Source organism: Ambystoma mexicanum, chromosome 4q, assembly GCF_040938575.1.
Source record: "Ambystoma mexicanum isolate Mex_15411 chromosome 4q, UKY_AmexF1_1, whole genome shotgun sequence".
NCBI lineage: Eukaryota > Metazoa > Chordata > Amphibia > Caudata > Ambystomatidae > Ambystoma > Ambystoma mexicanum.
The window spans coordinates 1,005,692,800-1,005,717,252 of NC_090928.1; the positions used below are offsets into that span (position 1 = coordinate 1,005,692,800).

The following is a 24,453-nucleotide window of genomic DNA, read 5'->3' on the forward strand; positions in this document are numbered from 1 at the left end:
TCCGGGGAACAATAGCGGGGAACATAGGGAAAAGGGTGGGTCGAATATCTGGGCAGGGGCAACTGTGGTATTTTAAATTGCGAGAGTGCCAGGACACCCTGAAACCCCTGGCTAGTTGTGCCCATGCTCCACTGTTACAATTTACTAAACATGGTATGCTCTGCCCCCACACCCCTGCCTTTTGAACTGCTCTGATTGACCAAGAAACATCTCCTTGTTTTGGGGAGGGCCATGGGCAAAGGAAGGACAACAGGTATAGGTTTCTGTTTGTGGGGAGGCAGAATGCTAGGCATGAGTTTTGTGTTGTGTGGGGCAGGAAGGCCTGATGACCGGTATGGGCGTTGTGTTGTGGGGGGCAGGAAAGCATGATGCCAGGTAGGGTTTTTGTGTTGTGCGGGACAGGAAGGCATGATGCCAAGTACGAGTTTTGTGTTGTGGGGGGCAGGAAGGCATGATGCCTGGTATAAGTTTTGTGTTGTGTGGGGCAGGAAGGCATGATGCCAGGTATGGGCGTTGTGTTGTGTGGGGCAGGAAGGCATGATGCCAGGTATGGGTTTTGTTTTGTGGGGGACAGGAAGACATGATGCCAGGTATGGGTTTTGTGTTGTGGGGGGAAGGAAGGCATGATGCCAGGTATGAATTTTGTGTTGTGTGGGGCAGGAAGGCATGATGCCAGGCATGGGCGTTGTGCTGTGGGGGGCAGGAAGGCATGATGCCAGGTATGGGTTTTGTGTTGTGGAGGGCAGGAAGGCATGATGCCAGGTATGGGTTTTGTTTTGTGGGGGACAGGAAGGCATGATGCCAGGTATGGGTTTTGTGTTGTGGAGGGCAGGAAGGCATGATGCCAGGTATGGGTTTTGTTTTGTGGGGGACAGGAAGGCATGATGCCAGGTATGGGTTTTGTGTTGTGGAGGGCAGGAAGGCATGATGCCAGGTATGGGTTTTGTTTTGTGGGGGACAGGAAGGCATGATGCCAGGTATGGGTTTTGTGTTGTGAAGGGCAGGAAGGCATGATGCCAGGTATGAGTTTTGTGTTGTGTGGGGCAGGAAGGCATGATGCCAGGTATGGGCGTTGTGTTGTGGGGGGCAGGAAGGCATGATGCAAGGTATGGGTGTTGTGTTGTGTGGGTCAGGAAGGCATGATGACAGGTATGGGTGTTGTGTTGTGGGGGGCTCAAAGGCATGATGCCAGGTATGGGCGTTGTGTTGTGGGGGGCAGGAAGGCATGATGCCAGGTATGGGCGTTGTGTTGTGGGGGCCAGGAAGGCATGATGCCAGGTATGGGAGTTGTGTTGTGGGGGGCAGGAAGGCATGATGCAAGATATGGGTATTGTGTTGTGTGGGTCAGGAAGGCATGATGCCAGATATGGGTGTTGTGTTGTGGGGGGCAGGAAGGCATGATGCCAGGTATGGGCGTTGTGTTGTGGGGGGCAGGAAGGCATGATGCCAGGTATGGGCGTTGTGTTGTGGGGGGCAGGAAGGCATGATGCTAGGTATGTGCGTTTTGTTGTGGGGGGCAGGAAGGCATGATGCCCGGTATGGGTGTTGTGTTGTGGAGGGCAGGAAGGCATGATGCCCGGTATGGGTGGTGTGTTGTGGGGGGCAGGAAGGCATGATGCCAGGTATGGGTGGTGTGTTGTGGGGGGCAGGAAGGCATGATGCCAGGTATGGGCCTTGTGTTGTGGGGGGCAGGAAGGCATTATGCCAGTTATAGGTTTTTTGATGTGGTTGCAGGAAGGCATGAAGCCAAGTCTGGGCCTCGTGTTGTGTTGGGTTGGCATGCAGGATGCCATCTATGAGTCTTTTGCCAGCTCGGATCATGTATGGCTCTTAGAACCAAGCCAGGCCCCCTGGCTCTACTGTACCCTTGTCTTTTCTGCTTGCCCCACCTCTGCACGAGGGATGCGGATCTGAATTCCAATAAATATACCTTTTGCAGAACTGTTCAAACAAGTTAATTTGGTATTTCTTTTTAGCAATAGCCAAAACACTGGTGGCATGAAGCTAAAAGGCAGAAAAAAAGGTGGCAGAAACCTGCCTCAAGGGCGATAAGAATCCTGCAAAAATAATAATGGGTTTCATAAATGCAGCTGTTATCGTCAAAATCATTTCTTTCCCCACTAAACGTCTTTGCAACTGCTTACATTAAAACATGGCAATTAGGCAAGCTACCACGAACATGTGCTCTCTAAATTCCCGCAGTGACAATTTGAGCCCTCAATGCAATTCAGCTGCTGAGAGTGGTAAACGGCAGTATCAGAGTAATTCAATCAGACTGTGACATCATATTTTCGAACACCTGCGTTAGTTTCCTGCCTGCAGTTATGAGTTCAATCATTGCACCGTGAGCTTCTCATGACTGCCTAATCCAGGGCTATTTCTTGATGCTTATCCATTGCAAGTCAAAATATTTTTGACAACTTTAGCCTCTCATGTTTCACATTAAAAAAGAAAATCCCATCTGACCCCAATGAGTCAATCAGAGGAGAGACTTGGATTAGTATACATCAATATGTTCTGGGCATCCTCTGTCATGTGTGCCCTCGGATGTGCACATGCGCTGTGCGTGCAAACTGCGATGCAGAGCAAACCGGCACCTTTGCTAATGTTGGTATTTTGGGCCCTTGTTTTTCCAGTACAAAGTCAGTACAAAGTCATTTTTGCAGTACAAAGTGACTTTGCCCTGCAAAAATACACTTTGCACAGTTCCATGCATCAGGGTTTCTGTCGACAGTGCAAAGTCACTTTTTAGCTGTGCAAAGTCACATTAAACAGTGCAAAGAATCCCTTGAATCGGGCTCGTAGGCGCTACCTCTTAAACTGCATACAGCAAGTCACCGTAAGGAATCACATAATTGCAACTCAATAGTTGGAGTTTCCCCTGCCAAGGGACCCCGGGGTTATGTGCACTTAGCTGCCCCTGGGTTATGTGCGCTTAATCAAATGCAGAAAATAAATAAATAAGTCAAACCATTTCTTTTCGATGAACCCTACACCGACATCACTACATAAGGCAAAGGTGAAACACAGGGTACCTTAGTGACTAGAGTCCATCTGAGCAATAGGATAACCAGCAGTGTAGGAAAACATAGGAAGGGCATCTATTGCTTCAGTCCACTTCTTACTGGACAAAGCCATACAGTTATTTGTAGTTTCAAAGTCCTGTGCACAACACACAGTGACAAAGTGTCCAGCTAACATAATGGGACTGATTTCACGAAGCTAGGTCTGTGCTAAATAAATACCTTAATAATAATAATAATAATAATAATAATAATAATAATAATAATAATAATAATAATAATGATAATAAAATATTAAGTTGCACGGTGACCTGATTTGAATTACAAAAATGCTGTCGAGCTTTTGTTGATAAAAAAGGATCACAATGAAAGAAATGTAATTTCTATTCCTGTACCTTTAAGCATTACCCTACATACAAACTACGGAGAATACAATCTAGACGTGGATTTGTGTGAACAGAGATAACGGGCCTTATTAGACTGCATTCAGGAGAAAATGTGGTCACTATTCCGGATTTTTTTTTAAATTATTTCCCTATCAATAAATAATAAGTGCAATTGGGACACGTTTGCGGGAATATTGTTTCTGCATATTTTACCCTATTGTGTCTAATTGCGGCCACACGTAAGAGGAGGAGAGAAAGATAAAAGAAATGGACACCCCCATGGATATTGTGGCTTGGTATGCACAGTCATTCTCCCAGCACTGATTTCCTATTGCAGTATATCTGACTGTGTGCCGAAAGATTATGCTTCATTTCCTACCAATCACATAGTAACCCTACTCACCTCACATTTCAGGAGATATGATATCATATGATATGATATGGCATTTATAACGCGCCTATACACAAGTGTTTCAAGATCTGGGGTCTTACACTAGCATAGTGCATCATATAGTATAGTGCTGAGTCCAAAAAGCTCACTACATTCACTGCTAGGAGCTATCTGATCATTTATTCAACCGATGGAATGGGAAATGAAAATCAATAACTACCCTAGGTGTCCTTTTCGGCTTGTGAGTCGAGCCCATGTTGCCCTGCACAGGACCCAATCAAATTCACACTCATTAACAGTGAGCGCCTATGCACAAGGCCACTGTCACCTAGATGCATGTATGGCAAGAGAAAGTAGCATTTCTTTTGAACTTTTTGGTGATTTCCAGAGCACTGACATGCCAAATGAATCCATACTTCATACTCAAAGTGGAAATTAGCGCTTAAACGGCCAGCTGTGTGGTAACGTAGGTGAAGGGAAAATACAAAGTCAGGGTGCAATTCCACAGATGTTTCATTCACATGTAAATGCAGGTCTACTGTTGTATAGTGCCTGAGTCTGCTGATGTAGTGATGTGGCTTATAATGTCATGTGGAATGTTGATGTGTGAGTGTTCTATCTAGAGAAAGTTGGTCTCTCCCTGCCTTGGTGATGGGAGCCGGTGTTTGTCTATCCTTATGTCCTATGTCCTGTGTAACTTCAACTTAAGAACTGTCAATAAACTTACCAGAAGTAACCTAAGTGAGCGTGGAACATTGCCTTACTACATCTACATTCCTAAAATTCCACCTGCATAGGAAAATGCATAGTTGCAAATAGGGTGACGTGGATAAGCAAGTCATAGCACATAGCAGATTAGCTATTGGAATTACCCGCCTAATCAGTTCAGCGGGTGCTAGTAAGTAATTTAAATTTCACTTGAGTGTTTGAAGTGTATGAAAGGAAGTAGTGGAGCTATGTTCTCTGCTGGCCTGCCCCAATGCCCAAGAAACCCCATTCCCAATTCCCCCACGATGCGCAAACCAAGCCCCCAAACAAACACACCTGCTTTTTAAGGAAATGTTCAAGTTTCAACTTCTTCCTACACTTTTATTTTGAAACAAAACCATCCCGGAACGGTTTCTTTTTAAAATAGAAGTATAGGAATAGTAAAATGTTTTTTTTAAAAGTAGAGGAGCACTGCTTTGAACCGCCCCCGGACACTTCAACCACTGTTTGGAGCTTGAGAAATATTGCATGTTATTCAGGCCAATGGAGAGCGGGTTGCACAGATGAGCGTTTTCATTGGTCAGTATCAGTGGTCGAAATAAGCAGGAATGGTCGGGAGTGGCGTTCCAATACTGTTATTTCTTACTGTAAACAGTTCCACTATTTTTTGTAATCATTTTAACCATTTAGGAACTGTTCTTTTTGAAGTTAAACCACACTTCTCTACTTTACCATTCAATGGGCCTCATTACACGGTAGGCATGGCGCTATTAGCGTCATGGTTGCCGCCGATATTTTACCCTGTCCGCCTTGGTGGATGGCAGAATTACCGTCCTACTCCAAGGTGAGTGGGGGCGGTAATTCCCCATTCACCAAGGCACTTCCCCATTCCCATTTTTGCCCCCATAGGGCATAATGGGAATGGGGAAGGAGCTAATTACGGTACCGCAAATTGCGGTACCGTAATTAGCACCAAGGTCCCTTTACGGGTCCCGTCCTTAATGCCTGGAAAAACCAGGCATTAAGGGAGGACCCGCAAAGGGACCTCGTAGTAAGGCGGTAAGGGTTTACCGGTACCGGTGCCCTTACCGGTACCGGTAACCCCTTACCGCCTACCGTGTAATGAGGCCCAATAGCAGTTAAGGCTAAACTGAAATATGTTTCAACATGATTGGCTGTCAACTGGAATGTTGCAACCAATGTGTTGCATGTTGCTCCCTTCCTGCCTATTGGGTCTCCCTCTGGGGTCACAGTTCCACTACATTTTTTAGTACATTTCTACTACTAACAAGTATTCTGTGGGGTGCATTTAAAGGCCCCAAACAGAAGTCCCTTTCACATGAATAGCAGCCATTTAAACACTGCAACCAAAAACGGCCTGGCTTTTGCTTTCCCAGTCACATGAATGGCAGGATTTTAAATACTGCAAAAAAAATGGCCTGGCTTTTGCTTTTATTTTCACATGAATGGCAGGCATTTAAACACTACAACAAAAATGGCATGGCTTTTGCTTTTGTTGTTCATGAAAAATTAAAGAACCATGGGGAAAGGGGGCTACCCAGCATTAACAATGGACAAGCAGCAGTTTAATTCACAAAAGAAGGAGTAATCAAAGAATCCTGTGACATGGAAAACAGGATTTTTAAAAATTGGAAGCAAAAACGACCTGCACATGTGTTTGCAAAATAAAAACAGCTTTAAAAAGCCACAATGGAAAATGATATCACTGTTCACAGGAAAATGGCAGGAATGCAGAACAGGATGTGTGGGTTGACCAACGCAATGTATATTTTGGTTCCCCCACAGAACGCAAGTGACAGTTGGAGAGACACTTACTTCAGGAAAAACCTGCCCTGGTTGGGTGCAGAAACTTCACAATGAAAAGCCCCACTCCAGCTGGATGTCACACCCCGCATCTAATAACCCCACAATAAAATGTGATGCTGCTGAAGGTGTCACAAGTTCCTATTCTGAAGACTGGCCGGTAGGAAAGTAGGGACTTCAAAAGATGGCCATCCTTGTCTGAACCAAGACTAAAAGGTATGAATCCTTGTTGCACCCACTTCCAAGAGTCCAGACTAATTTCAAAAAATCTCTGGTCACAGACTGACCATGGGGAACACATGGCTGTGGGGGGGATGACACAGCCATCCCATTAGCTGTCAGAAACACTCATCATTTAATTTAAAAGACTATTTCCTTTTTATACATTTTAAGTAGCAATCAGACTGAGGATTAATTTAGTTTTTATGCCATTTTGCTTGTAATTTCTAGGCAGTTTTAGGGGCATGAAATGCATTTCCCTGTGACTCAGGGAACTGTAATGGCCAGTTAGGCTAGAATTTTGGCTTATTTGAACATGTTACAAATGTGAGAGTGGGTCAAAGGTGGAAAATGAGATTAGGAATATGCTTGATAATTTACATATTCATAACTGTTGTACATGTTATGAAAATGACAAAAATGTGCCACATGGCCATGCTACACCGTACGGATTTGGCGGTCGGTTTATCTAATTTCCCATGATCACCTAAAACAGAATATATGTTTCATATGGCAATTGCTATACAATTATGAAGTTGTGATACATAACTAGTTTTTGCCAAAATGTTGTAAGGAGAACAAAGGATGATGACAAATCGAAAAAAGACAGATGTTGCTCCAAAACCCCTAAGCTAATCCTGACTGGGGCGGAGAGAGAGAGGGGAACTATCCAATCCTAGCAGCAGGGATTATTGCAGGGTACTCCCTCTAGATTGTAAAAGTAGTGATGTCATTTCTGCAATACAAGGGGGACTGTACTAGGACTCAAGACAGACAGACACAACAACCGGGGAAGACAAAAAAGAAGGACGGAGAGAAGGCTACTGAAACTTAACATCTTTCAGAGTGCAGTGACCAGAGCCCTGAATTATCTTTCCAGAGTGCCCTGAGATGCAGCTGGCTTTCCTGAATCTTAAAGAAAGGCTTGCTATGTAAGTAGCAGTAACCCCAGCACTAAATTGCATAAGCCGTTTATTTTTGTAGCAGTGCATCCAATACTTCCCCATTGAAATCTCAATTGCCAGTGTAGTTCAGTCATCTCACCATAGAAGAAACTCTTATTTGCCTGTGTATGTTAGCATATCCCCTTTAGAAAATCCCTCATTTGTCTGTGTAAATCATTAGTATTGTTGTAAGTAAATCAATTCAGTCCTCCATTGAATTTCACAGGATTGGGTTTGGTTGCATTCGAAACCACCAATGTTTTTCCAAGTGTTTTTGCTAATTGTTATAGTCATTAAAATGTTGCCCAAAAGAATGAATCCTCTTGTGAGCTGAAAAACACATTTCTCCCAGTGTTTAAATTATGCCCTGCTAAACAAATTTTTATTTGACAATGTCATTCCTCTTTGCATCTGTCAGCCTGAAACCAAACCGATTTTATTTTTGTGAGCCAACCCCCTTTCCCAGAGCCTACCTGTCATTATAAGTCTCAGTGTAAATGAATTTCCATTTGCCGCTGTATTTTCCCTTTGTATTTGATTTCTCTCAAAAAACAATTTTCCTACTTTTTTTCTATTTTCTCTGGTGTGCTGATTAGTATTCGCTAAAACTTTGCCTGTTTCCTAAATGTAAGCAGCACACATGTTCTTCTAGTCTGTCCCCTAGCAGTTGTGAGAATAATAAAAACCCATTCTTCCATTTTGCTTTGCTGACTTCCCATATTGTGGTGGTGGGCTTCACCCCAAAATCAATGTTCTCCCTATATGTGACTGTTTATGCTTCTGAACCCCGTTGTCCTCCCGTACCTCCACACTCTCCTCACCTGAACTTCCTGAGTTGTTTGTATCTAGTAGATTCCGCCGGCTTAGGTAGTCTCTTCCCTTTTTGGTAGCACTTGCCTGTCTCGGAGTGAAGCCACAGTGACCGCTGACTGGACAGCCTTCCCAGGACTCCTCTTCTGGGAGCAGGCCGGAAAATCAGGGAAAAACCCACATGGGGGAAAAAACCCTTAGCGAGGAGATCGTAGGCAGGCGAAAGTCCAAGGCAGAACTTGCCGGTATGAAGAAGTGCCGAAATCCGCCGGAAGGATGACGAGGAACACACTCCGGTAGCTGAGGAGATTACTGCAGTTGAGAAGAGGAATCCCTACGAGGTAGAGAACCGGCAGCCGTGGAGGGAATTGTACTGCCGAACCACCAGGCCCTGAGAAAACGGCCCAGAGAGAAAGAGGAAGTGAGAAAGGGAAAACTGGAGGACCGCTAACGGAGAGGGAAGCGGCAAAGGAGAAAAGCAGGGCCCGCCGCCGAAGCAGCAACTGAGAGGGGAAAAGAGAGAACACAGGGATTGCCGAAAGATCAGCGAGAGAAAAAGGATGAGGGGAGATTCACTGCCGGAGGAGAAGGCAGAGAGACAGAAGAAAAGTAGGTAAACAGATTTGCTAGGAGAGTGAAAACAAGACGGCACCAAGATCCGCTGCAGAAGCTGAAGCGGGCAGAGGATAACAGGAGGAGCCACTAAAAAGAGCGAAGGAACCAGGGTAGCTGGAGCGAGGACCAGCGAGGTTGAAACGCAGCGACTGCTGGGAGGAAGGAGAATTTAACTCCCGGCAGCCCTGCGCCCGGCCAATGGGCCTATACCAGAAACAAAGAAGAGACTGCAATCCCTATCTGCCGGTTCGCAGTCTCCAACGTGGAAGGAGCCGCCAACCGCGGTGGCGATTGCGGATGACAGTATGCCCTTCTCCCCACCTTGCCGCCCCGGGCTTCCCTGGGTAACGGCAGTGAAATTGGGCTAGCAGTCTTGGTGCGTGAACCTGAGAAGCCCTTTCCCAAGAGTCCTCTGACTCAGGGTAGCTCTTCCAGGACAAAAGGTATTCAAGACGCCCACGATAAAATCTGGAATCGCGGACACGAGATACCTCATACTCATCCGACTCCGGAGAAAGTGCCGGAGTAGACTTAGGAATGGGTCTGTGGTGAAGATCAGGATAGTATGGCTTGAGAAGAGAAGAATGAAAAACAGGGTGAATTCAGCAAAGAGTGAACGGAAGCCGGAGACGATAAGCCACTGGATTCACCTTTGAGAGAATGGGAAAAGGACCCAGAAATCGAGGAGATAATTTAGAAGGCCGTGTCCATCTGGGCAAAAACCGGGTGGATAGCCACACCTGATCACCGGGCTCCCAGGTCGGACAATCTTTGCGGTGTCGATCGGCACAGGATTTTGTCCGTTGACGGCTGGCCTCCAGACTCCGGATAGCGGAAGACTGGGCATCCTTGATGTTTCCTAAGACTTCTTCCGCTGCCGGGGAGTTGGTGTACTCGGGAACATCTGGAAACACAGAAGGGGGTGAACCCCATAAGTACAGAAGAAAGGAGAGAGTCCGGTGGCAGAATGCCTGGTGTTGTTATAAGAGAATTCAGCAGTAGGAAGTAATGAGAGCCAGTTGTCTTGATGTTGGGTGAAGTAGCACCGTAAGTATTGCTCCAGAGTAGCGTTGAGGCGTTCCATCTGACCATTAGATTCCGGGTGAAAACCCGAAGACAGAGCCCTTTCAATGCCCAACCGGTTGCACAAGGCAGTCCAAAATTTTGAGATGTACTGGCTACCCCGATCGGAAATTATCTTATCGGGAAGACCATGCAGCTTGAAAACGTCCCGAGAAAAAACCTCTGCCATTTTGGCAGCAGTGGGCAGACCTGGAAGAGGGGAGAAATGCACCAGCTTAGAAAAAGCATCCACTGTAACCATGAAGCAGGTACAGGCTTCAGAGACTGGTAAGTCGACGATGAAATCAGTGGAGATCAATCCCCATGGACGAACAGGGAGTTCGACCTGAGTCAACAGACCAAATGGTTTCCCCAGGCGATACTTGGCTCTGGCACAAATCGGACAGGCTTTGACATACTCATAGGTCTCCTTCTTCGCGTTTGGCAAAAGAAAAGTTCTAGAGATGAGCTCAAGAGTGTTATCGGCTCCTCTATGTCCGGCGGAGCGAGAGTCATGACTCCACTTCAGGATCTTAGTGCGTAGGGGACCCGCCAGAATGTACAATCTTCTTTTGTAGAAAAGCCAGCCCCCTTTTTGTTGAAGAGGAGAGGTAAGGCGTAAGGACATTCGAGGCATTTCTTGAACTAGGGCTGTCTTAACCTCTTGAAGGAAAGAACCGAAGAAAGCCAAAATCTGATTGCGGTTAAACATGGACTCATTCCTGATGGCAGTGTGCTCGTTAGTGGAATCCTTGCGCAACAAGGCATCTGCCAAACTGTTCTGGGATCCAGGGATATATGTGACTTGGAACTCGAACTGTGCAAAAAGGTGTGCCCACCTAGCCTGCTTGGAATTTGAACACTCCAATTCTTGTAGAACCTTGAGATTCTTGTGATCGGTTCTGATCAGAAATTGATGTCTGGCTCCTAATAGCAGATATCGCCACTCTTCACAGGCAATTTTCATGGCCAATAGCTCCTTTTCTAGCACGGAATAGTTGAGTTGACTAGAAGAAAGAGTTTTTGATAAATACGCCACCGGATGTTCTACATCCTGCATGGTCTGAAGAAGAACGGCTCCTACCGCGACCGCCGAAGCGTCCGTTTCCAGGATAAATGGTCGTGTTTAATCTGGGTGCTGGAGAATGGGAGCAGAACAAAAAAGGCTTTTAAGATAACAGAAACTCTTTCCGGCCTCATCCGACCAGGAAAACGGGAATGCCTCCTTCTTGAGCAGTCGCGTAATGGGGTACACCACATCGTAAAAATTACCGATGAATCGTCGGTAGTAGTTTGCTAGTCCCAAGAATCTTTGGAACTCCCGAACAGAAGTGGGGGCTGGCCAGTCGAGAATGGCTTCAACCTTGGTCTGATCCATGGCGACTCATTCTTCAGAAAGGACGAATCCGAGATAATGTAGTGAGGATACTGCAAATTCGCATTTTTCGGCCTTGACTAGCAACTGGTTCTCCTGGAGCCAAGACAACACCTGGGTGACGTGTTTGACATGTTCCTTTATGTTGGGGGAGCAAACAAGGATATCGTCAAGGTAGATTATGACTGAGACCGACAGTAAATCCGAGAATATCCTGTCCATGAATCTTTGGAACGCCGCCTGTGCGTTCACCAATCCGAACGGCATCACCCTATACTCAAAGATCGTATGGGGTACGAAAGGCCGTCTTCCATTCGTCCCCTTCGGTTATGCGGAGCAGATGGTATGCATTCCTGAGATCTAACTTGGTGAAAATCCGCGCTCCTTGCACAGCTTCGATGATGTCGGTTATGAGTGGCATGGGATACCGATCACGAACGGTCACCTTGTTTAGACCCTGGTAGTCAATACAAGGTCGGAGATCGGTGGTGTCTTTCTTTTTGATGGAAAATAGAGATGCACAGGCGGGAGACTTTGAAGGGCGGATAAGCCCATTCTCCAAATTTGTGTCCAAATAGCTCCTTAGTACCTTCTTTTCTGACTGGGTAAGCGAGAACATTCGCCCAAATGGAACCAGAACATTAGGTTCGAGATCAATCGAGCAGTCTTCTGGCCGATGGGGAGGTAGTCGAGCGTGAAGGTTCTCTTGGAACACCTCAGAGTATTCAGCACAAAAGTTGGGGAGAGTGTGAATCCCCACATGATCATTGGAGAGAACCCTAACAGACTGTTGATCTTCTCTAGCTTCTGACGGAAGACAGTTGGCAGTACAGTAGGGGGAACAAAGGCTCAGTTGGTTTTCGGTCCAATTGATGCGAGGGTTGTGCCTGCGAAGCCAAGGAATACCTAAAGTAGTGGGCAAATGAGCGGCCCTAATGATGTCGAATTGCAGGACCTCCGTGTGTTGATTGATGACCAAAGAAAGCTGCTCTGTGGTATGAGTGATAAGTCCGGAAGATAAAAGTGTACCGTCGACTCCTTCCACCTTCTGACCTTCCTTCCGGGATATCCGTGTTAGACACATCTTATCTGCCCACAGAGTGTCCACAAAGTTGCCTGCCGCTCCGCAATCCAGTAAGGCCAGTGTTTCCACCGGTATACCCTTGAGGAGCAAGTGGACTGATAAAACCATCAGTCTGGAATCATCTTGAGATTCTGAGGCCGACACTGAAAGAGTCACGTAGGGACGATGAAGAAGATCTGAATTCCCCCGGACACTGGTCCCTATTGGCGCCGGGGGTAATCGTTTCCCGCCTTCTTCTCTGGCATTTCAGAGCAGTCTTTGAGGACATGTTGGTCGGAACTGCAATAAGCGCACAGTCCTTTCTCTCTTCTTCGTCATCTCTCGGCAGAAGACAGGGGTGCTCTTGTGGCACCGATTTGCATTGGTTCGTCAGCTGGGTTAGAAGAGAAGCGTCCAGAGGAAGAGTGTGAGGGGAAGTCCACTGGAATTCCCGATCCTTTTTGTTTCCGGCGTTCTGTCCTTCTCTCTTGGAGACGGAACTCGATGTGTAGAGCAGCAGCGAGTAGATCTGAAAAAGTGGGAGAGCGGGAAGATCTGGCTAACTCATCCTTGATCTCTTCTCTGAGACCCCTCCTGAAAATAGCATACTGCGCCTGTTCGGGCCACCCAGCCCCTGCCGCCAGTGTCTTGAAGGATGAGATGTATGTCAATACATCTAGAGTACCTTGTCTTACATCAAGCAAATCTTCACATGCGGAAAAAGATCATTCAGGACGTTCAAAGGTCTGTTTTAATAAGTTCTGAAACCCAGAGAAGTCCTGCAGACTGGCATTACCACTTGTCACCAATGGAGTGGCCCAGGTCAAAGCGTTCCCCGTCATATTGGAGATAAGAAACCCCACTCTGGCCTGGTCCGTAGAAAAAGTATGAGGTCTGAAGGTGAAGTAGATGGTACAGGCCTCCAGGAATTCCTTCACTCTCTTAAGTGAACCATCGAACTTTCCTGAAGAAAGGACCATAGGGGGTAGTTCTGGAGGGTGGGAGGGTTCCCTGGCTGCTACCATCTGTTTAAGGAGGGTGTTCTCGGTCTTAACACCCTGTAATTCCAGCGACATTGCTTGGAAAGCCTTCCATAGCTCCTCGACTTGTTCTTCAGCTGACATCTTGATAACTCTTGGCGTTTCAATCTGTGACTGTTTATGCTTCTGAACCCCCTTGTCCTCCCGTACCTCCACACTCTCCTCACCTGAACATCCTGAGTTGTCTGTATCTAGTAGATCCCGCCGGCTTAGGTAGTCTCTTCCCTTTTTTGGTAGCACTTGCCTGTCTCGGAGTGAAGCCACAGTGACCGCTGACTGGACAGCCGTCCCGGGACTCCTCTTCCGGGAGCAGGACGGAAAATCAGGGAAAAACCCACACGGGGAAAAAACCCTTAGCGAGGAGATCGTAGGCAGGTGAAAGTCCAAGGCAGAACTTGCCGGTATGAAGAAGTGCCGAAATGCGCCTGAAGGATGACGAGGAACACACTCCGGTAGCTGAGGAGATTACTGCAGTTGAGTAGAGGAATCCCTACGAGGTAGAGAACCGGCAGCCGTGGAGGGAATGGTACTGCCGAACCACCAGGCCCCGAGAACACGGCCCAGAGAGAAAGAGGAAGTGAGAAAGGGAAAACTGGAGGACCGCTAACGGAGAGGGTAGCAGCAAAGGAGAAAAGCAGGGCAAGCCGCTGAAGCAGCAACTGAGAGGGGAAAAGAGAGAACACAGGGATCGCCGAAATATCAGCGAGAGAAAAAGGATGAGGGGCGATCCACTGCCAGAGGAGAAGGCAGAGAGACAGAAGAAAAGTAGGTAAACAGATTCGCTAGGGGAGCGCAAACAAGCCAACAACAAGATCCGCTGCAGAAGCCGAAGCAGGCAGAGGATAACAGGAGGAGCCACTAAACAGAGCGAAGGAACCAGGGTAGCTGGAGCGAGAACCAGCGAGGTTGAAATGCAGCAACTGCCGGGAGGAAGGAGAATTTAACTCCCGGCAGCCCTGCGCCCGGCCAATGGGCCTATACCAGAAACAAAGAAGGGACTGCAATCCCTATCTGCCGGTTCGCAGTCTCCAACGTGGAAGGAGCCGCCAACCGCGGTGGCGATTGCAGATGACACTATATTCCTACTCCTTGCCACTGCCTTTCATTCAAAGGAATCAAGTCCAATTGATGTTTAGTGGTTGGTGTTGCAGGGGGGAGTGCTTAACTGTAGGTGCTATCACTTTGTGTGGAATCATTATTTTCCTGTTTGGTCATTAAAACAAAAGCAAGTGTATTTCAACCTGGTCGCTCTTGATAGGATATTGCATTTGTGTTGCCACAATTTTGGTGGTTCTTGTATTTTGATTATCCTCATTTACATTGAAGAATAAATTAATGAAATATCTTATTCATACACACCGGCCTGGTTCCTAGTCCATTGTGACAGGGGGTGCTGGTGGAGGTTGGGTGCGAGACGGGTTGGAGGCCTACTCAAAAAGAATCCATAGTATACTAAAAATAAAAAGCGTTTTATTGTGCACCACATTCATTGTAGGGGAAGGAGTTCCCTGGCTGGCGTGTGCCGTGTAATAAAGCAAGACAATTCTGAAGCCGCTCTCCACTTTACCTGCTGTGGTTGGTTATAGGATCACAGCAGTAATGGATCTCAGAGATCTATTTGGTTGGTAATCATCTCCTTGCCACTCAGTCATTTTGGACCTTTCCTACTAATCACCCTATGCATTTGGCAGACATTTTGAGAGTGCTCTTTGATCCAGTACAGAGTATTTCTGCTGAACGCAAACCCAGCAATAGTGCAGCCTATAGATCCCTCGTGATATCCAGTGTGGGACACCCAGCTGTATCCAGATGCTTGAGATATACCCGTAATGGGGAGGCAACAAAGCCGTCTTTTTTTTGGGTTCTTTTTTTTCCCTTTATTTGTGACTGAATCAACATGTGATTTTTCACAGTGCATAGAAATTAAATACAATTCTTAAAAGGTTCCCTATGCATATTCATACAAGTTCACAATTAATCTAAAAAAAAAAATATACAGAATACATAATAAATTCATCAGCACAATTCTTATACAATTCTTATAAAATTCAGCATACATGTATTAAGATACCCTAAAATGATTAGGAGTCTGAAAACAAAAGAAATGCCAAAAAACAGAAAGAAAAAAAGAAAAGAACAGAAAAGAGCGTACTAAATTATGAAAAAGCAAGCAGATAGAATTTTTAAGAACGGGTAAGAAGGAGAAAGGACAGAAGGGAGAGAGAGATGAAAAAAGAAGATTTGAGTATGTAAACTCAACTTTCTAATCTCAACATAGTTAATCCCTCCTCTTCACATTAAGTCAATTCATTCACCCTCCCCCTCTTTCAAAGAGGTTGATCGTTAATAGTTGGTTCTATTTTGGCTAAAAACAATAAAACCTCTAAAGATAGAGCGGTTTCCTTTCCTGCCGACAATCCATTCCAAAGCTCTTCTGTTTCTAAGCAGTCCACGGTGTGGACAAAGCGTAGAAAGTGGTCAAAGCTTGTGGGTCTTATAGCTACACTTGATATTAGTAAGGTATAAAGGAAATGTAAAGAAGTGTTAAAATAAAAGTAAAAACGCAAAAATCAATAGCATGTTACAAAAAAGCCCCACTGTTTAATTTGAAATACATGTCACTAGTGCACTCACCTTTTCTCTTCAGTCGTGGTTTCCCCCTGTTCCTTCCTCTACTGCACCCCAGAAAAGCCCACAAAAGAATGGTAAGTGGGGCGGCCATTAACAGACTCAAACGGTCCCAAATCTCTCTTCAGTGGTTTAAGGACGCTGATTCGCTGCCACAAACACCTCTCACAGATTTCAGAGTTATGATTCGCTGCTACAAATTCTCCCAGTTATCAAACTTAGTTGTGTGAAGTAGCACACGTTTCCAGAGACCTTTTTGTCTGCTCAAACATCCAAAAGAATGTTTACAGGGCCTTGCAGTCCTATTTTTAGGACGGTATGTCAGTCAGAGCTGTTTGTTAGATCAAACCAGCTGCAACATGCTGCAAATGAGAAGTGCAATAATACATAAGAACAACAGAAATATATTCCACTGGGAGGTTTTTGTGAAATCAGATAGACAAACAGAGTGAGGGTTGAGTTGTCTTTGATGTCAAGCATGACACACAGGGCCTCATCACGAGTTGGGCGGTAACGCCGGCACTAATAGCGCTGGCGCTTTCTGCCCTACTGCCAAACCCCCCGGTGCTATTAGCGCCGGATCACAGGTTTGGCGGTAATGGAAGTCCCCACTGAGCCCATTTGGGAACGCCCCATTCAATGAGGAATTTTCACGCTCATACCACTGGCGGATTTCCCACCAGCAATATGACCGCGAATATTTGGCGGATTTTTCCCCAGCTCAGAGCTTAAATCTGGCGGTAATAGCGCTACTGCCAGATTTAAGGGTTACCACCAAACTCGTGATGAGGCCCACAGTGTTAAAATAAATCCCTGTTGCTGAAGGTATTTAATGTCATGTTGACTATGACCGATGGTCCTGCAGTACAAATGGTGAAGATGGTTGGCACTATCGCAATAAAAATACCTGGCCACCTGCCATTTTTCTTCACCATTCTTGTTTGCTAGCCTGCCCTTCACTAGCACTACAAGATACAACTAGTACATGGTGTCTCGCCACACGAAACTCGCCTCTCCCCACCAGCAGCCTGAAGAGGAAAGGAAACAATCCTGATATTCTGCCACTGTCCACCACCTATTCAAGCTTTTCATTGTCCTCCCTCTTTGCCTCCCTCTCATTGTTGTGTCTGAGAGGGCTTTCTTACTGAGTGCGTCACAGATTCAGACCTTGACAGAACCAAGGTTCTGGCAGTGTCAGTAAGAACGACCACTCTTGGCAGCAGTCCTCGGAGGCCAACTGTCCAGTTTAGTGGTGGTCTCTAACAGTGCAGGAGCCATCACAGCTGCGGGTTTGAAGGTGGCCTCTGTGTCCAAGTCATGCCGCCATCACCGTGCACAAATCCAGCTTTCACGAGAGTGCTCCATGATCTGTGCCCTTTTGTTCTGCCAGCGTGATGCCGTGAAGTGCCCTACAGTTCTTCCATGACATCGGAGAAGCAAGACATGATTTCATTTCCCCACTGCCTTGATGCCACCACAGAGGGATACAGCATTTAAACATGTCATTGTTGCTAATGGCTTTCAATAGGAGCCATGCCCAGGCTCAGCAATAGATTTTGTCGCCCTATGCGAGTATATTTTAACAACATTGTTTATATCGTGACACACGGGTATTGTTAATAGAATATTCGTAAACTGAATCCGAAGCAAACAACATTAACATATCACAATAGTGACAATTTACAGTTAGAGAGAAACAGGTGATCAGATTTCAGATGAAGGAAGACTGCCAACAAACAAATTTGGCAAAGCATCTCTAAAGAATGGGTGGCTCTCTTTTTGGTAGCCTGGCCAAGCTCATGGCTTAACACTGCAAGGGTGGATTGGGTGTGTAAGTACAATTAACACAATTTAAGTTAGTTGATGGATAAAGTTACTACCAAAGGTAATTCAGTACATTGTGAGAATGTATTTACAAGACTCCCATGTGATATTCAGGGACCAAAATGACTCCAGAGGTACTGTGGGATGAACTGTAAGCCTTATCATTCGAATTAACCTGTGTCATTGGCTAGGGCAAATCACATGACATGACAGTACCTAGCTTGCTGATGCTAAAGAGCCAATCCATTGAAACGTGGGTGTATTCTTCCTTACGCTGCAAGGTTCCTGTATGCTCAGTTGACGTCATTGAGCCATGCGTGCAGGATTGCTGGCTCGGTCTTAAACCAGAACAAAACTGAATTCATTTTGATACGCTCAGACCATCTTAAGGATAACATGAAAATATTATACCCCTGGTTCCCAGTATCTGATGCAAGAATTCCTGCCCAAGAGAAGGTATTTTCTTTACTGTGATCTTAGATTCAACCAGGTCAACCTCAACTAATGCCAAATCCATCATCAACTCTTCCAGCTGCAATCTCAGGAAGACAGGTTCCTCATTTGTTATCGAAGGCTAGCTGTGCCACCATCACCTAGGCCATGATTCGAGACCAATTAGAATATGATAAAACACTCTTCATCGGTGCAAGCAAGGCCATTGTTCAGCCAGGGGTAGTCACTACCACTCGAATGCGGGCACATGTCACCCTGCCCTAGAAAAGGTTGCACTGGCAGACATTTATAGCTGTGATACACTTAACGGGTTGTTTTTTTGCACTTTACAAATTCAAATAGACACATAAATTGCAGTTGTGGGGAGCAATGTTTTGAAAAAGCTGTATGCAGTGTTCCATTCTCAAGTTCTGTTATGCGATAGTGCGCAGATCAGGAACAAACCATTAAAACGCGTTTCTGGTTTTAAAGTGTATACACTTAAACCCCTGAGCATAGTGACTGATCAATCATGCTTGTAATACAATATAATGCACACCTTCCCACAATACCGTGACTGCAGCTTAAATGTAAAGTCGTCTATAGAGATATGCAATGTATAGCAATGCAACCGAGAGCTACTGCATTGAAATTTAAAATCAACAGCTCATGCTGTGTAGAGAAATACTGATTCGAGTATTAGATCAAATTCAGTGACTGAATCGCATGTTGCAATACTGCAAAGTGGCCCCACTGTGCTCCATCCCTATCAGGCCAACTGTATTCGTGAAAATCCATGTCATATATCTGTTCTACACATGAGTTTGTCCAATTATGTTCCAGACATGAGGTTCTCCTGGCATTTAGGATGAACTGTAAGAAGCATGTCCTTTGCCCTGAACGGTACCTGGATATTAACCCTAATTTCCTACCACACAAACACACACTTAAGGGGCTCAAGGACAGTGACTGTGGGGTGTTGTTACCACACCCCAATGCATATCCACTGGATCTCTGTCCGCATAGGTTCATCTGCAGCCTCCTGCCACTTGTGCACAGAAGGTTCCATGTACAGCATCTCTGATCCAGATGCGGAACAAATGAAAAGATACAAACATACATAAAGAATGGATAAAGCCATTCTAGTCCTCATAATACATTTGGCAGAATTACATGGTCATTCCGCCAAACTTGTTTACTGATTTCAGCACTCATTGTTGTGGCAAATCTGCCATGTTCTGAGTGGTGGCCATTCTCCGTGATTCCCCATTATGGAATCCTAATGGACTCCGCCAGAGTTTGGAAAAACTCCGCCAGAGTTTGGATGACAGGAAATCCGCCTGCAGAACATCCTCAATTGTTCTGCAGGAAATACCACCAGCCAAAAGGCAAGAGGTATTTCTTCCAATTGTACCACAAACTTGAAGTATGGTGGTGCAGTAAAAAATAATTTAAATCCGCTACAGCCTGCTTTACTTGTACCCCCTTAATCCTGATGAGGCCCCTTGTGTTTTCACTTGCAGCTTCTAAATCACCTATTTTAAGGGAGGACTGCCATTTGCATTGCTCCGAGAAGGGTTCAGCACTTCTTCCTTTATGAACCGCGGCTTTTCTATTGATATTAGGAAGCAAACAAAAAAAACAAGTTTTGAAGAAACAAGTCGTCCTGCCTTCTGATATGATATGGCATTTATAACGCACCTATACACAAGTGTTTCAAGGCTCGACAAGGAAGGGGGAACAGAGGGAGGACAGAGAGAACGATCTTACTAGGCCAAGTGACATTGAGATTGCACAAGTGCAGGGGAGGAGGAAGGGAAAAGTACCAGGGCAAAGGGGAGGGGCAGTGCTGTACATGGGATCACAACAATAATAAGAAGTGCGGCCAGCAGGTGGCAGGTGCAAGGGTAAGTGCAGACTGCAGGTGTCCAAAAGTGCAGGTAGAGGGACTGTAGGGTTACAGATACAGACCCAAGTGCAAGGGTTGTCGGGAGGTAGGGCAGGTGTGGAACTGGGCGGGCAGGGACTTGGGCTCGAAATCAGAGGGTAGCCAGGTGACCAGTGCAGTATCAGACAGGAAATCTCTGATGTCTTCTTCAAAAGTATTACTTTGCTTTACATTGAATACGTTTGCACCGTCATGACTGGAAAACAGCAGCAGTTATTTGGGACAACGGCAGGGAAGGGAAACTGACTTTTTTCGGAGGTCCTGCGGAGGTAGATAGAGGTGTCGAAGCCGCTGTAGAGCCGGTGTCCGCCCTCGGTCAGCACATACTCCTTCAGTTGCCCATTTAGGAGGAAGCTTTGACCCCAATCCAGAGAGATTGTAGACAAGTTACTGGCAACAGAAAAGGCAGCTTTGTATGTAGGCACTGGAAAATAAAAGACAAGTTCATATCACTTAAGGGGTGCAGCTTTCAGCTTAGCCAGAAACAATGCACAAGACAAGAAAAGGGGAGGAGCAACCATCCATGGCTCTTATTACATGTTTGGTGGCATTTCTGTTGGAATTACTTCCAAACGTATTTAATGTTATCGCCATTCAGTCCTGTGGATTTACTGTGGGATTATGTAATGCAGCATACATCCCTGTTCAGCAGATTTAGCACTAGGTTTTTGGAGGATTTACCTACATCTATATTCTAGAGCTAAATCCTCCACTTCACCCCTAATCTTTGAATTTAGTAATTTGGTAAAATTGGTGGCAATTCCACAGCCGCCAAAAAGGTGGTGGTAACAGAATTACCACCAAAAATGTACTGCATTGCTGAACTCGTACTGAGGACCAAAGAGCGGATCTGTGTATTTTCATTCAACACAGGTTTCTCCAATCCCTGTTCCAGGAGTTTGCCTTTCCTCTCCCCATTCCCCTTCTCATAGAGGGCCCAGGGGTTCTCCCATTACACTCTACATTTTGCATTGGTGAAAATAAACTTAAACAATGTTAATTTGTTGATTGCACGGTCTCCCTCTATTAAATGTGGTATGTTGAGATATTGCATAATATATCAGCAGAAGTACGTGGGTTATAACGATGATGTTTCTAATGTTGCAAACAGGTAATTCCCTTCAGTTGCAGTCTTGGCAGTGTAAGCATGTAAAGTGTAATGCATGCGCCAATCTGCTTATTATTACAAGAAGATAACGTGAAAGACAAAGTCATCCAAGGCACTGGGATTACTCTGTGAAATGTGAAAATAGGGTTGCCAGACTGCCAGTATTATTGTATTTTATATTTGTAACGTGCACCTACCTCAGAAGCCTACACAGCGTTGTAAAGGTCATGATGCATAGCATTGCTAGTGAGAATTTAACAAAACATCAATTAAAAATCAGTAATAATGATCACAGTCCATTATAGAGATGGAGGAGTGCACAAGATAGCAGGAAATGCAATGTAGGTGACACCAAAGTGTTGCAGGAAGAACCCAGGTGTTCAGTTATTTCCTAAATGGAAGGAGACCTTGAACAGTCCAGATCCCTACTGCCATGGAGTTCCACAAAACCAGAGCATAGCATGAGAATGACTGTTTCATAGTTTACTTCTTGCAAGGAAGTCTAGTTTCCAGTCTAGAGATGGCCTTACTGTGAGATGACCATCTGCCACCCAATGTTTTTGTTTGGCATTTGGGTAGGTCCGCATACTGGCAGTGGTTGCTTTGCAGGTGAGGGGCTTGCTTTTGAACATGATTCTACCTGGGATGGGGAGACAGTGTAATTCACGCAGGTGGGATGATGGTTTCACATTTTGTAGAGCCAGTGATGAGGCGAGCCATGTCGTGGGGCCAGCTAAGCAGGGGGGAGCCCTGCAGGCACCTTGAAAGCGACTGGACCCCTGCTACATGCATCCTAGTTAGGCCAACAGTAAATGCATCACACTTCCCTCAACCCTTCAGATCCCCACTCCACTCACATATGCAAAACCTCAGTCTGCATCCCACTCCCATGCACCTCCAACACACAGATCCTCATACACAATCCACTTATCACGATCAACACACTACCTCCAAAAGACACACACAACCGCATACTCCACAATACTCACTCTGCAGTTCTACATGCAACACGTACTGCTAACCTAATTGCCACTCACAACCTAGATGCACTTGGTATCACAGTGGTATGGCTATCTACCACCTTCACACATATCCTGGATGTTCTGACAGCGTAGGTTACATCATCCAATGCGAGGACCACTAAAGGGACACTGGGAAAAGGCTCGCTATTAGCCACAATACATATGGATATGTACCCTTCAGGAGGACACCACACCCACATCCATGGACCTCCTCACATACAACTTCATGCACACCCATTCTTGAATAGTGTCCTTCCACTTGATTGACAGGCCATCCAAACCCAAACAGGCCTTTATCAATGGATTCACAGACCTCATCATATCACCATCCACCCATAACAGAACTAGCATCTTCCCAAGAGACCACAACCTTCCCAGAAGCCAACTCACCAAATTAATCAGAGAGAATCATCTATAACTGCTTGACACCATGGACATCCATCAACTCATCAGAGACCCAACCCACAACAAGTAATCCACCTGGTAGTCACCACTTCTCCAGGCACCATATGCCACCCTCAAACCTTGGACAGGTCAGACCATGCAGCCATCCCCATCCTGCTCCATCCAACACCTCTTCACATCTAGAGCCAACCCACACCAACCAAGATACCCAACGGCTCCTTCAAGAGCTTATGGATGGACTGGAAATAATCCTCATCAGCATTGGCTTCATGTGGGACCCCTCAGAGAATGTCACCCAGCTCAGCACACTCAGGGACACTGAGAACACCAACATGCACGCTCCACTGAGATGTCTACTCAACCAACATAGACCCTCCAGACCTTGGCACACACAGGAGCTCATCAACAGCAAGTGATCCATTAGCAAAACAAGCCCCATAAAGGTTTAGAAGTGTTAAGCAAAAAGAAGTGCATTGGGCAGAAACCAGTATGCAGTGATTTGGCAGTTTAAATGGTAGGAATATAAAGTTTCTAATAGTGGTGTTCAAAGGATTTAAAAAAAAATAATTGGCAGTTGGCTCAAGCAGATAACCAAGATGGGATGACCTTGGACAGAATGTGCTAGAAGTCTGGAAGGTGCGTCATTTTCAAAATCTGCTTTTTCCAGTTTTAATGTTGTGAAATACATCTCGCGGTTTAGTGAAATTTGGACAACACCAAGGGGTCGATTCATGGAACCAACGTGCGCCGAAAAAAGTAGCGCAAGCAGGCGAAGCGTGAAAAAACAGGCACACGCGCACGCGTGTGATTCATGGAAGTTCCTGCGCGTGTTTTCCTCGGAATGTGCGCCAAACCCGTGCATGGCGCACACGTCACTGAAACATCCCGAACGGCGTGCACGACGCGCACAGTGAAAGAGCACAACCTCGGTGCACACACCAAAAAGGGGGCGGAACATGGGGCGTAACGCGCGGAATGGGGAACAACGCGCGAAAATAAGGGTGTAACTGGGAGGTACTGCTGGGAAGCAGACGGAATGCCCACACGCACGCGAACCACACGTATTCATGGAATCGAATAGGGCAAAGCCGTGCATGGCCAAAGACACGCACAGGCCTAAACACGTCCGCCACACGAAGGCAGGCGGTAGCGTCCCTGCGCATCACAAAAGCGCCAATATACAGCAATGACGAATGTCCCATACTGCTTTTGTGCCTGTGCGAGCGGGCTATGTGTATTTCAGGGGTTCGCGTGAAGTTTTTCACGCGATCGGACCTGGGGGAGCGGGCTATGTGTATTTCAGGGGTTCGCGTGAAGTTTTTCACGCGATCGGGCCTGGGGGAGCGGGCTACGTGTATTGCAGGGGTGCGCGAGAAGTTTCACACGTGATCGGCCTGGGGGAGCGGGCTACCACTCACCGTCTGCCTTGCGTGTAGAAGAACGCGTAGCCAACACCCGCTGTGAAGTAATAGCGTGTGAACCCCAACGGCTGGAAAACACACGCACCGCACCCCACGAAAGGCACGTACAGAGCAATGTAAAGGCACGTGGGATCTACAAGCCCTGCCAGGGAAACGCCCGTGCGTGAAACATCACAGATGCGCTTACGCGCTAAGGGCCTTTGGT

At 46.1% G+C, this 24,453-nt stretch overlaps 1 protein-coding gene across 1 annotated transcript in view; it reads right to left on the reverse strand.

Annotated features, from left to right (window-relative positions):
* USH2A (usherin) overlaps positions 1 to 24,453 on the reverse strand; it is a 4,817,015-nt gene that overhangs the window by 141,447 nt on the left and 4,651,115 nt on the right. The window contains exon 68 of the mRNA XM_069608572.1: positions 20,540 to 20,716. Within this exon, the coding sequence (XP_069464673.1) occupies positions 20,540 to 20,716 (177 nt within the window). The remainder of the gene's footprint in view (positions 1 to 20,539; positions 20,717 to 24,453) is intronic.